General features: G+C 36.5%; 2 protein-coding genes across 3 annotated transcripts in view; one reads left to right on the top strand and one right to left on the bottom strand.

Moving 5' to 3' along the window:
• Positions 1-14,689, top strand: part of bsk (mitogen-activated protein kinase dJNK) — a 144,599-nt gene that overhangs the window by 49,651 nt on the left and 80,259 nt on the right. The gene's annotated exons all lie outside the window — the stretch shown is intronic.
• LOC105426773 (uncharacterized) lies at positions 9,647-11,511 on the bottom strand. Its single transcript, XM_011638162.2, has 2 exons — positions 11,482-11,511; positions 9,647-11,102 (listed from the first exon to the last, which is right to left on the bottom strand). The coding sequence occupies exons 1-2, from the start codon at positions 11,494-11,496 to the stop codon at positions 10,821-10,823; spliced, it is 297 nt and encodes a 98-aa protein (XP_011636464.2). The 5' UTR covers positions 11,497-11,511; the 3' UTR covers positions 9,647-10,820.

A 14,689-nucleotide genomic window follows, 5' to 3' on the forward strand; every position in this document is an offset into this window, starting at 1 on the left:
AATTCGAGATTAATTTTCAAGATCGTGCGACGCGCTTTATAAAGGGAGCGTTTTCTCAGTGTGACATAGGTTAACGAGATAATTTAATGACACTTAACGGCGTCATTATGCGAGAACCGCGAGTTAAAGTGTTGTTCAGTTCATAGTGCAACTGCCACGGTGTTGGCATAAATCCGAGATAAATATCTTTATTTCATAACTGCCTTGTGCATGAAATTGTTTGATAAAAGAATTGAAGATTGTTACATAAAAAGAAAGCGATGCAAAAATGATAAGTAATAAATTATGCTAATTAGGTAAAGTTTAGAATTATATTTATATGAATGTAACAAGAGTGCTTCTCTCTCTCTCTCTCTCTCTCTCTCTAACATATTTTAAATATTTAATGACTATAAATAATTTTAACAAATTTTTTATTTAATAAAAAGTTGATGAATGATAAATGTTAATAGAATATATATTTTTTATAATTTCGTAAAAGAATTAAATTACACTTTCTTTTGAATAATAATTTATTATTTTTTGTTAATGCAAGGATTTGATATAGACCGAAATAAATTCTATATATGCCTATAAATACCGAAATATATTCTGCATATGCACTTTATATTTTTCACAAACGTAAACGTAGTATATCTTGTGAAAATTGGTTAATATATTGCAGGGGTCCTTGGGTAATTTGGGTGGTCAGGGCCCCAGAAGTCATAAAGGCGCGGCTGAATAGCTCGGTTCTCGGCGCGGGATCACGTGCAACGGGGACATAAACGACCCGGGGGCCGGTCTCGCACCGTTGCCCCATATTATTACATTAATTTTCCTCATTCTCTGCAAACACTCGGCAGATCGGCATTAAGATATCTCCATGGCCGAGCATACCCGCACTTCGGGACGTACGCTTGTTTACGTGGCCTGTGCTGTATGGCCATTAGTACTGGCCTAGCTAGATACGTGCTAGATCACCGGCAATATCGAGCTTTACGACCTCACGCCACGCCGTGCGACCAGATATTACGATCAACGTACTTCCGTATTCTTTCTATCATATTTCTCTTATCGTTTCCGATTTGCTCCGTGCGGATTGAATTCCATTTTACTGCAGAGTACGCGATGAATATTTTTTTCCACGTCTATTTTCGTATTCATGACATTTCTGGACCGTGTTCACGAAATTTCATTTTGCCTTTGCAGTTTCATGAAAGATAAAGATCGATTTTCGCCAATCCAATCGTATCCGCGCAGAACCAATTTGCCTATATGCCTGTATGTGGTGTTTAAAAAAAAAATCTAAAGACTAGAGGGCCTCTCGACGAAATATTTGAACAATAACTTTTAATCGCGACATATTTTCGCGAATGTACAATGGTGCTTCTATCTACGCGATGTATATTTACATAATGCGACGGCAATGTATAGACGCAAACTTTAATCGCACAAAAATTCGAGATAAAATTCTCTTATGTAGGCGAACGTTCCCGTCGTTGCGCCGCTCGATATGGTTGGAGTTATGTGTACCGGGTGTCCCGTTTAATTGACTCCGAAGCTCGCGTCACGCGTCTGAAAACGCGATATTTGCGGAATTCGGGCAATGTCTGGCGTGAGTCTTTATCGATCTGTCCTCGCAGGCTCGTAACGCGCCGATTTGCGCGCCCGGGAAAAAGCGAGAAGCGCTCTCCTTCTCTCTCCCTCTCTCTTCTCTCTCTCTCTCTCTCTCTGTCTCGCCCTCTGAAAACCAAGGGAAAAGGGCCATCCCCGCGGAATTCGCACGAGGGTCGTTTGATTTATGGTGAAAGTTCCTCGTCGCCGCTCTCCTCCGCCGAATTTCGTGAAGCTGCTACTCGCCCTTTTCTCGATCCCTTCTCGGGATGCGCGATCTTTTTCCTCCGCACTTCGCGAGAGCTCTCCCTCCTTCTCTTTCATTTCCTCTTTCACTCTTAACCCTTCGTTTAATCGCGTTCTTTCGGAGTGAGAAATTGTAGGCGGTTCGCATTTTGATACCGGCGGTCGACCAGGCTGATCGATTTCCTCGACCGCGCCTGTCGAAAATTGCTCTCTTACGATCTAATACACTGATGAATAACGATGTGTCCGCCGATGAAACGCAAAACATAGTGCTAATCACAGGTCCCGTTACACCCTTTTGGAAAATGTGGGGATGATTGAAGAGAGGAAATTAAATATGATTTAAATTAATCTGAATTGAGAGAGAGAGAGAGAGAGAGAGAGAGAGAGAGAGAGAGAGAGAGAGATGCAGAGTTTTGATATAGATTTGCAGTATTGTTTATTATGTTTTCTAAAATTATTTAATTAAAGGAAATATTTTAACTTTTTTTTTTACAAAAAAAATATTTTAGAATGCCGAATGGTATTTGGTTAATTAATTAAATTTACAAAAAATAAAAGCCGTTAGTGTAATATTTATCTTTTTTCAATTAACTAGGATTGTTATTTTTAAATTTTATTTAATAATGCAATTTTATAATAAAATGCAATTTTATAATAAATTATAATAAAAGTAAAGTAAAAATAGTAAAATTAATAATTAAATTAATTTTGTGGATGTAGAATGGATATTAATTTAATATTTGTAAATAAAATAATTCTATCTCATTGAATATAAGTAACTTTTAAGTAAATTATATTTTAATAATTTTTATTAAATAATTCGTTTTATTATCAACAGTTTACATGAATTATATTAACAATAAGTATATTGAAAAGAAATGATTATCGGTTTTAATCTTCGCAAAAGAGTTGTTTGAATGCTTTTAAAATTAACAAGAGTATTTTATTTTGTTTCAGGTATGTGTTTTATCACATTTTACAAGTTTGCAGTTGTCGATTAACTATACTTATTGGATAAGTTTGAAAAAGGTAATTATTTTTTATATTATTTTTTTATGTCATAAGGATATTCTTGTAATAGATATTTTGTAATATATTTTTAACAAAAATATTAAAATCAGAAGTCTTTATTTTTTAGTAACGAAAGTAACATAGTTAAGTAAATTGTGCGGATAAGTTTTATCTTTTTAAATGTGTTAATTGAACTTTGGAAGTTTAATTTACTGCGTTGAAAAAAAAAACGTTAATTAAATACAGTAATAGTTTTTGACGAATTGGTCTTTAAAAATAAAACGTGAAAGCACGCGTTGTTAATAATTCTTCATACATGTCAATTGGGAAAGAAAAGGATTTTTATGGATTGAGCTATTGTGGATTTGAAACTTTAATAAATAGCAGAATTTTATTTAATTTCTGAAAGGAAGCTAAAAACCGTATCTTTGCGAGCAATCGGTCATTAAATTAAAATCTATGTTATATGAGGATATATATGATTTTATATATTATAATTAATACAATATATAATTTTGAGGTATTTCTAAATTCGATTTCATAATTTTTTTTATATTTCTGATTTATTTGACCAACACGTTGGCTCTCGCATTAAATCAAGTCGTGTCCTTTATTTTCGCCGCTTCACGCCTCCCGCAGAAATTGGTTCACGTCGATCCGGTATAGGTTTTGGGGTCTCTGCGCATCGTGTGCTTTCTTATTGATTCGATCGGCATTGCGTCCCCGTACGAAAATAAATTCTTGCTAAATCGTCGTCGTTGGTATCGAGCCGCGCCGCGCCATCCGTTTATTTCCGTCGCAAAATCGATCGGCCGGTCGCTATTACCGCGCAAACTTTTTCCACGAGAATCGTAGAGCACGTGTCGTTCCAAGAGATCGGGATGGAATCCGTCGCCTCGACAGGAGAGACGTTCCATTACGGTTAAATCGCAACGACGACTTCGACAGCTGTCACTTTACCATTGCACGTGCGATGTCCTATTTCGGATGTCGACCTGTAATTGACTAGGAAAAATTTCCACGTATTTTCGCACCGTGTCACGACACCCTCCGTGAAAGGAAACTTCGAGTGAGACGTGTAACTTTGAGGATTTTCGATAAATTTGTGTGCGATTTATGCGCGATCGGAGAGTCTCTTTGCGGTTTCTTAAAAAAAAAAAAAAAACTTGAGAAGGAACAAGTGGTATTGGTGGGGGAAAACTTGGGGAGCAAGAACTTGTTTGAGTTAAGTATCGAGTATTCATGTGATACGATATTCCTGTGAAAGTATCGAATAGCATAAATGGATCTTTGCAATGTATATAAATTTTTGATTTCCTGCTACATTCATATTAGTAATTTTTAATAATTTTATTTAGTAATTTTCTTTTTTTTTTCAGTATTTGGTACGAATATGTAGAGATTAAAATACCGATACGCTATTCATTTTTTAATTTCCACTTTTTTAATTTTAACTGAACTGCTTTCGCGCGACTGCTTTTTATTTCGTGTAAAAAAATTAATTGCCGTCTATTACCTGGGAATTAAACAAGCTCCCGACCGAATGTCGAGCGAGATGTGGTCAACGTTCGCTTCCCCTTTCGCTATTGGATGCCGGTTGTATTTTCGTTCACCCTTTCCTGTCCCTTCGGCAATATGCAGCGCGCCAGTTGTGGCCCGTAATTCTCTTCATGGCCGAGAAATAATTGCGCCCGCGTTTCATTGTATCCGCGGGCTTTATTTCCGCAACGCGTGTTACCCGTTTACAACTGTTTATATCCGTGTCAATAGCCTTCTCTCCTGTGTATCGAGTGCTCTGGTCGTCAACTTGAAGTTGAGGCGACTAAGGAAAAAGCACTCGGTTTTTGCAAACGTAAAAAATATCTTACTTCGAGAAAATATTTTTTTTTTTTTTTTTTTTTTTTTTTTTATAAATAAGCGTGCTTTTTTGAAAATATTTTAATATTTAATATTTAATATTTAATATTAGACAGGCTTTACAGGATGTTTATAAGATAGTTTACTGTCTTTTATTATGTTCTTTTCTTTAAAACAACGAGTTTCGCATGAAATGAGAACTGCGAAACTGTAGGGGTAGGTTGCTTCGAGGACCATTAATCGTCACGGATAGTAAATGAAACTGTTCTAAATATCGACAGCAGGAGAGAGAGAGCACTCCACTTTTATTGGGGTTTAATTAACGCCGGAGGGGGCTGGGGAGAGTTGGAAACGTGGGCGAGTTTATCTCCGTGAATCTAAATTTCGGGACGAGTACTATCGACCCTTTTTCGCAGAGCATCTCGGGATTCACGTGAACCTGGACGCCATTGCCCCTCGTTATTTTTATACTTATGCAGATCTCGAGATTTGTCGGAGGCCGCGATTTGCAATGCAAAATCGGCGTAGTTGAGAGATATTATTCGCCCTACGAACTCGTATTTAATTAAGGAAGGCTCGTGTCCGACGAATTTACTAATATCTCATAAAGACGAAAGATTTCGAATTTACATTAAAGACTTGCAAAGATATTTAACACATTTTTTATTAAGTTATCTTATTATTAAGTTCAATTTTTGTCATTGGCTGATTAGAAATTTAATTATATAAGAACACTGTCTTTTGAACAAGGAATGATCGATACGAATGTTTATGTGCATTTTTGTATAAAAATTGATTTGAAAAATTATTAATACTTAGCTAATTACATATTATATTATATGTTATATATTATATGTTATATGTTATATTAAATTGGATTAAATAATGTCTATTACAATTTACAAAAGAGACAAAATACATTTATAATTTGAATTTAATGAGAGTCAAAGAATAATATTATAGATGTAAATGTGACAAGCTGTGATCTCCGACAATTTTTGTAAAAGAGAAATAATATAGCGAATTTAGGACATTGTATATAATGAAATTAATTTTTTTAAATTTGGATTTAAAAGCATGCGCGTATAAAAGATGAAAAAAAAGTTATAAAATTCCAAAGTACATCCGGTATGGACATTAAGAGTGCATGCTCATGTCATTTTACGTTACGTTTAATTAATGGTCTAAGAGCGAGGATGACAATAACGCGTGACGTTCTGCATGTACTTTTCTGGAAAATTAATTCGTGAAATGAGCAACCGCTGGTACATTGTCTGTGTAGCCATCGCGAGTGACCACCTAGTAATATTGCATGCACATATAGGGTGTCTCAAATATCAAGGTTTTTTTTTTTTAAAGAGATTATTTTTTGGAAATTTCCAGACAATTTTTTCTTTATAAACATTTTATATTTCAATTTTTATTATTTTACATCAAAATCATTAAAGTTGCATTAATATCATTTTTGTAAAATTGAAACACTCTCATTGTCTGGAGGAATTCAATTTTATACAGTTTATTCATATTTTACTTTTGTACCTTTTTTATATCTTGAGAATCATTGATTCTGGTAAACAAACAAGCGATATCTTTTCTGAGTAACAATATCGAGGACACCCTATGTATATGAGTTGCCACTGTAGTTCTTGCATGGATTGCGTATTGCGCATGTTCGCTTACATTGCCATTTCATGTATCACGTCTTTCACAGGAATACCAAAAACCTGCGTTGCTCTTAACCGTTTTTGCATTTATGTATATCTGATACGAAAACGTAAAAAGGGCGAAGAGCTTTCCATGGTTTTCCACGAAGTACGGCGAATAAATAACGAGATTAACGCATTTCGAAAGAAAATTTAGTATGGTACAGAAGGGAGTTGATTTATGCACTCCATTTCGCGAAAAATATAACGGCCATATATTCAAAACGCTTCGATATATCAAGAGCTTCTTTGGATCTTCATATTTCACGCAAAAATCCAAAAAACGCATACATATATATATATATATATATACATACATATTTCATATAGCAATCGCACAAACAACTAATCGATTGAGTTATACGTGAAAGAATTAAATACGCGAAAGAGGATGTCGGCAGCGTCGCGCCTATCTCCATCGCGAGCAATCCGATTTTTCCCTTTCGAATTTAGGATTAAACCTCCGAATGCCATTGCAGTGTACCCGTATTGTAAATTTGGCGATTACTGGCGGCACTGGAGGCAAGGAAAAAAATCGATTACTTTTATCCGACAAAGTTGTCGCGAAGCGCGCGGAGCGACGGTTGCGCCGCCGATCATCGCGTTTGGGAAATTCCCGGGCTAATTTTCGCTCGGGCTCGACGCTGTGGCAATTAATACCTCTAGCAGACTGGAAACTACGGCCACGCGAGACAACGCGAGACCTCGCGCTCGGCGTTTCGGGAAAGGCACCATTAGTATGCGCCGGCCGTTTCGGTTCGGTAACCGCGCCGGTACGGGGCTTCAAATCCCGGGATTACGCGCGTGCGTTCGCCGCCTGCATATACGACTATACACGAAGCGTTCGATAAAATAGACGCGTTCGATGCACGTGGCGGTATTCCCTGGCGAATCCTGAAATAATATTCGTTGAGCGAAAATATCGCGCGGGACGAGCGGCGCGTCTCGGTCCCCGATCGATTAAAGAAGAGGGGGGGTCTTGAAGACGCTTGAGAGATGCAAATAGATAAGAAAATCTTTTTCTTCGAACACTCTCGGATGAATTTTAAATTTAACGGGAATCCGCTAGAGATAGTCTCTAGAATATTTTAATGTCGACGATTTTTAAAAAACTGCTGAAAGGTATGGCATTCGATTAAATTTTTATCAAGGCTTTAATTAAAAAAGACACTATTTTTATTTATTTATTTTTTTTTTTTACTGAATATCGAATGTCGAATGTCGTCTTGTTCGCAAAATATCGAGTGGACATGGTGACATAACCGGAAATAGAAGGGTCAACGGGGAAATCGCCGCGAAAATCGTTCGTTCGAAACGCACGCGAACTTTTTGGCAGTTTCATTGACATATGCGACACGTTCCATGTGAAATTCGCATTTCATTTTGAATGCGGCGAACGTATTTGCGAATGCAGTTACTAGGATTTTAATGAGATCCACCGATAAAATTACTCTGGCGGTTATTTGATTTATTTCAGGCTTGATTAGACATCTCTGCGAGATGCAACTGCAACTGATCAAATTATGTTAATGAATCAAATTGGCTTCCCATTAAATATACTATTATGAGACTTACGTAAATAACGTAGTACTTTATTCGGATTTAAATTAAGCGTTATTTAATTTTTTATCTATTTCTTTTACTTTTATTATTCTCCAGTTACGAAATTTGTGAGATATAAAAATTTTAAAATGAAGCTTTTTTTGTCGTCGCATACGTTTATTTTTCAAAGAGATCGACTTAAAGGTATATAAATAAGTAAATGAAAAGAAAATTTTTAAATATTTTACGTTTTCTTTCTGGAGATGAGCGAAATCTTAGAAGAATCCTTCATTTCTTGCGATGCGAGAGATGAAATAATCTCGGCATAATTTAGCGCATCCGAGACGATGGATGTGTCGCGCGACTTGACTTAATTACCACGCAAGCCGGTTAACGGTGGCAATTAAACGAAGCAATTAAAAGTTTTTCCATGCCCGAGTTGTCGAGGCTGTGGTTGTGATCCTTTCCTACATCTTTCTAATAGGCCACAGAGTGCACTGCCGACTGATATATTTTATTTCGATGTGCAACGCGCGTCAATTTTTTTGCTGCTTCTCCTCCGGTGAAATCGTTGTTTAGATTTTCCGATTATTACGACTATCTGTTATCGTTGATTCGCCATCGTGAAACAACGGAGAGGCCTCCATCGTTAAATTAAATGGACTACAGGTTATGTTGGCGTCAGCCTTTTAGGCTATTAAAGTTTAAGATCGCTTTCGTTATTTTATTGGCCGAAGGAAAGAATTGACTTGTCTAAAATACGTTACCGTTTATTTTATTAAAATAATACATTTTTATGATTTTATTTTTATTTTTAAGTTTATTAATATATTTTAATCAAGTTTAATTTAAGAAACGTTAATCTGTTTTATTTTTTTTTAATTATGCGAGACACATTAAATTACATATTCAAAAATGATGAAATATTATCAAAAAAAAAAAAAACGAGAAAAAATTAAATAATAAGATGTATAAGTTAAGTAAGGAAACTTGGAGTGAAATTTTTTGAATTATAAAAAATGGGAATAATAAATCTATGAAAATTGCCGACACATTGTTTTTTTTTATATTTATACCTAAAATTAGAAATAAATTAAATAAGTTAAGAAGAACGAAATATTTTTATACTTTCTAAAATAATATTAAGCTCTATTTTCGAGATGTGGCATCTCTTGTAGGAATTTTCCTCACAGTTCTCCGCGGCACGTTGCGCCAGCATTCTCCTCGCGAGTGTCTCTAAACTCTTGCTAAAGGCGGTTTAAAAATGCATTCATCGTCGTCGGCAAGGGTGTAGTTCTATCTGCCTACGGAGTAACATCCCGCGATATATCTAGGCCAAGCGAGACATTTTCGCGATGTTCATACCGACCTTCCACACCTTGAAATTCCACCAGAGCCTGGCTAACTTTAATAACTATTTAACATTAAATATTCCGGTTTTATAAGTATGCCCCGATTAAAATTCTGTTTGCGTAAAGCTGCTGGAGATTAACTTCTCGTAAGGGGACTAAAGTTAAAGATATATCAAGACTCTCTACTGTTAAATATTAATAATATCTGTCGTCCCGAAATTTTTGTGTCAGAGAAAAAAAATTGAGTTTATATTTGTAGAGGAATACGTTGGTTTAGTAGATGAGTCTTATGATAGGAAAGAAAAAGATCATAATAGGAAAGAAAAAAGACACTTTGAATATCATTGCATCAACTATATTATTCTTGTTTTTTTATCGACTTACATGATTTATAACAGCAAATATATCTTAAAAAAAATGCGCATGTGTGAAAAGGAATTAGCAACGTTTCGTCAGTTCATTTTTTTGTTATTATTTTATGCGATGAGATATTACACTGAGAATCACGCTGCAAATGCTCTCATAAAAATTCAGATTTATGCGTATATTTAGGCGAAAAACAGAAAAACATACCGTATATGATAATATAATCGAGAGATTTTTACTGAATTATATGGTTTATAAATGCAATGCATGCACGAAAAGACATTCGTGGTAACGCTTCGTCAATAATGTTTTCTTTTTCATATTTTATATAATAATTTATATAATAAAATATAATATATGTATAATATATATATATATATATATATATATATATCCTATATCACGTTGCGAATGTTCTCTTCGTACAAATCTAGATGGTGGATGGTCCGTTGTGTCCATTCTCATGTAAATATGTCGACTAATAAGAGATGCTGTACACGTGTGCGTATATGTGATGGTGTAATAAGTGTTCTTCAAATAGCCCGTATAAACGTACGAGTATTTATTTTCCTTAGAGAATGAATAACGTAGTCCATAGACAGAACTGCAAGAGGTATTATCGGCGAACGAAAGTGAAGGTACTTTATTCGAATAAGGCCTGGTTCTTAGTATGGCTCGCTTCCTGTTTATTTGCGATCCTCTTAGAATCCACACTGTGCATACGAATGAACTATTCAGATCGTGGCCATCTATCTTTTCGCGTGCCTGTATGACTCTTGAATAATTTCGCGGGGAGCCGCGGTATAATTCGAGTAAAGTACCTGATAAAACGGAATCCCTTTCGAAAGAGAATCGAATCTAAGCAAACAGTGGATAATTTCATTTCACTTGAACGAAACGAAATACTATTTTTGACGCTTCGAGAGCAAAATCCAGAATCCGGTAATGGTGAACGATGGTTATGGATATTTTGCTTGGCGATATTCGTTCTTTCGTGGAATTATCTTACGTTACGTTGACGAACAATCTTGAATGTCCTTTCTCATATGTCCGGTCGAGTCGATGGTCATCGTCATCGTGAAATCAGAGAAGCTGGTCCGATAATTTGGCGTGTGTTCCCTCGGGCTCGTACGGGCCGCGCACGTATTTAGGCCAAGTAGTAGGGCGCGCTATAGGCGGCGGCGTAATAGGGGTAGCTGGAATAGGCCGTGTACGCGTAAGGGTAGCTATATGCGGAGTATGCCACAGGAGCGGTGTATGCACTGTAAGCGATCGGCGCAGTGTAAGCCGCGCTCAGCAGCAACCCTCGCTTGTTTCTGCCTGCTTCCGGCAAGGTGGACTCAGCCCGCACCGGCTCGATGGACTCCACCCCAGTGGGTTTCGCCTCCGTGAGAGCGACGACGGCTATCAGGGCGAACAGAGCGACAGCCTGTAGACGTCAAAGAGATAATATAAAGACGTATTTTTGCCGCACTAAGAAGCTTCCGCAATTTTTCAAAGACACACGCGGTGAAAGAAACTCGGAACCATTAAAATTTCGATTTTTCCAATTGACGTTTGAAATTACTGCAAGATAGAATTCTTTTTCCGTCCCTTCGTTCGTTTTGTATTATTGACGACGTGAGATGTTTGATTTTTTTTTTTTAACTTGGTTTGATTTTTCTCTCTTCGGTACAATTGAACAAGTAGTATCGCAAAATGTTGCTGTCAAAAGTTAGCCGAGAATTTCTCGATTAATCATTGATTCTTATCACGCAGTTGTTATATTAATTTGACTTTTCGAAGAAAAGTCCAATTATTTTACTCACGGTGAAGCACTTCATGTCTGCTGTGGTTGTTGAGAGAGGATCGGGGAAGCTTTGAAGAGCTCGAAGATCGAAGATCGATTGATGCTCGTGCTCTCGGGGTGGCGCACTTTTATACGCGCTCGAGCGTACGTGCATCGACTCGGCGATTAACGTTTTTTCGAGTGGCGTAATCGCGCATAGCAATTATTGTCCTCGTGACATTGTAGACAGAGGGAGACAACGCAGGGCACCATCGGGAATGTAGATGCGAATATCGAAGTTGAGCAACCCGTCCTTGGCCGCCGTCCAAAGCGAGACGTAAGAATTTTTTGCTTCACTGTCTCCAGCCGATCGTCGCGTTTAGGAATTTTTGCAATACCTCTCTGTACCATCTTGAATTTGCATGAGAACGAACTGTTGTTGATTCAGTATACCAAAATGTAAACAATATATCCAAGTCTCTCCAGAGATCTCACTAAGATCAATTTTATGAAATAAAAAAATAAAAACTTGATAAAATGATAAATTCATCAAATTTTGACACTAAAATTAAGAAAAAATTTACAAAGAGTAGAAGAGTTGGTTGATTTGTCTGAGAAATCTATATGTATTCCAATATTTAAATCTGATTGATCATGTTTATATATGTATCTTTAATTGAAAACAATTTTTTCTGAGCGAAATCGAATTGATATTAAAGCCTTGGAAATAACCATATCAGTATTTGTACCATTCGATATAATTTCTTTTTGAAGGAGCAAAACTGTCAATATACCGCTAATTTATATTCCGTGCGATTGTCGTGACTGTCGTGGCAGTTTTCACAACGCGACTATGATTTAGCTATTCTAGCCTTGTACCCGATTGGACCCATTCGCGGCCACGAAATCCAAATGGTCCCCGCCGAGTGCAGTCTCTCGCAGGGCCGAGCATCGCTAATGACGTCTGAAAATCGCAAGTCCAATAGACTCCAATTTGCCAGTCTCCAGTCAGGATTTCTCGGCTCGGTTCGTACGGTGAGCTAATCGTCTTAAATCGCGATCGTTTATTGGAAACGGAATTCTCCGCGGACAATATGTTCCACACAACTCGCGGAAATGGACGACAGTCTCGTTCGAAATGAGTTAATCCAAAACTTTTTTCTAACGAAAATTTAATGTCGAGTCTGATTCACTAACTTTGAAAATAAATCGCGCTTGTCGATTAAAATTTACGCGAACTTTGCGATTAAAGTAATGTAATCAAATTTGATTGCCCCATTTTGCGATTGATGGTCGTTTGCGAAATATTTCGAAGGGACTGTTCCCGAATTTCTCAAAGAATTTGCCATTAAAATATATCCCGGTAGCGCGCGCAGTCGCGCAGACATAAGAATCCCGTGGAATTCTTGGCATGATTTACCGTCCGAAATTGTTTCGTGCGACGACAATGTTAAAGCGAGAGACGAAAAGCGCACGCGATACATACCCTCGTCCGACACAGTAGCTGCGGTAACTTGGCAAGAGTAACGGTCCATCGTTAATCATATTTTATTCAGGTCCACTTATCGCGCTGGAAACACGGTGTTACGCTCTTTTCAGTGCCGGAGATCAATTTTTCATAAGGGTCTGTCGCTGCAGCCAGTTGCATTGTGTCTTGCCCGAAACAACGCTGCGGCATGGCAGCACCGAAATTGCGCTCATCATTACTGATGATCTTTCGAGATTTTTCTTTTTGACATGTTGACAATGCTACCTGAGTGTCATCATGACACAAAAACATTTACGAAATAACATTCTAGCGTTTATATAGAACATACAACAGTATTGTTTTCTGTGAGATCTAGAGATTATTTTTGTTTGAAAAATTGCTACTAATTTTTTTTCACAGAATACAGAATAATAAAGTACATATTTTTAGAGAACGAGAATTTTTGTTAATTTTAAAATATTCTACAAATTGTATAATGCTACATATAAACAGACATTATATTACGTTTAATATTAAAAGAGATAAATCGGTTAATGCTGGAAGCTTTAATTTTATTATGTAAGTTTCAAAAAAACAGTCAAATTAGTTAGATTATATTTAATAATATTTATTACAATATTAAATTAGATTATATTAAATAATATTTAACTGTCGAGATAAGAAATACGGTTATTACATTAAATACCGTTTTAGCTCAAACTATTATTCTTCTTATCTCTCACAACTTTTAAGAAAGCTGAAACGCTCGCAGGCAAACGGACGAGTAAAGAAGATTTTCGACGAAAATCCGCAGGAAAGCCGTATGAACGAGGTGAAGGGTGAAGGGCGTGAGAGGATGATGAAGGGCGCGGGTGTGTCGCATTATCGTCCAAAGTTCCAGTTATTTTCCGCTCTCGAGTCGACGATGAAAGAAAGCAAAGAAGAGAAGAGAGCGACTTGTTGGCTCGCGGAGGCAAGACTCGAGTAATATCGCGGTATCACAAAACGGCGACAACCGTCGGTAGGGGGAGATTTGCCGTGTTGCCGGATGTTGGAGGGGTGTCGAGGGGTGTCGAGTATTTTTCATATAAACGCTGATTGCCAGCCGCATATTTACTCGCGTCGCGTTGGTATTAGCATACCGAGCCATTTCGTTTGTCTGAGTGCTAAGAAGAATAATCTTTCGTCGGAATGTCCACCACTGACGGTGACGACGAGATTATCACGATTTCATTTATATTTGCTGCTTGGAACTCCATTTTTCCTGCTCGCTAGTTTTTTACGGGATAAAGATGCAGATAATGAGAATGAAATATTCGTGAAATGAAATTGAGTAATGAAAGGGTTTTAATTATTTTTTTTAATTCTTTTAAAACATTTTGGTATTAATAAATTTGATTTTAATAATTTTCTTACAAATAAAATAGAATATTAGAGATTCTGTCAAGACTTTAGAAATCAACGGTATTTTAATTTATAATAGAATTTTCGAATTATTTTTACCTTAGAACTTTATAGAAATATCTAAACAAAAATAAATCTGAAACTTTTTATTTTTACTTGATATTAAATTGATATTAATAGTAAATTGAAGCTATTATATAATAAAAGAAATTAGTACTAGTATTAACAATATTTTGTTTGCATACAAACACATGCAATATGAACGATAGTTAATTATGTATGCACATGAAATGACGATCTTGACTAGAGAGGAAAATCCAACGATCGCGTCGGTTATTCTGTTTCTTTTCCAGGACTTTCGTGATTGGCTCGATGG

Source organism: Pogonomyrmex barbatus, unplaced genomic scaffold (assembly GCF_055798465.1).
Source record: "Pogonomyrmex barbatus isolate J1 unplaced genomic scaffold, ASM5579846v1 scaffold1, whole genome shotgun sequence".
Taxonomy (NCBI): Eukaryota; Metazoa; Arthropoda; class Insecta; order Hymenoptera; family Formicidae; genus Pogonomyrmex; species Pogonomyrmex barbatus.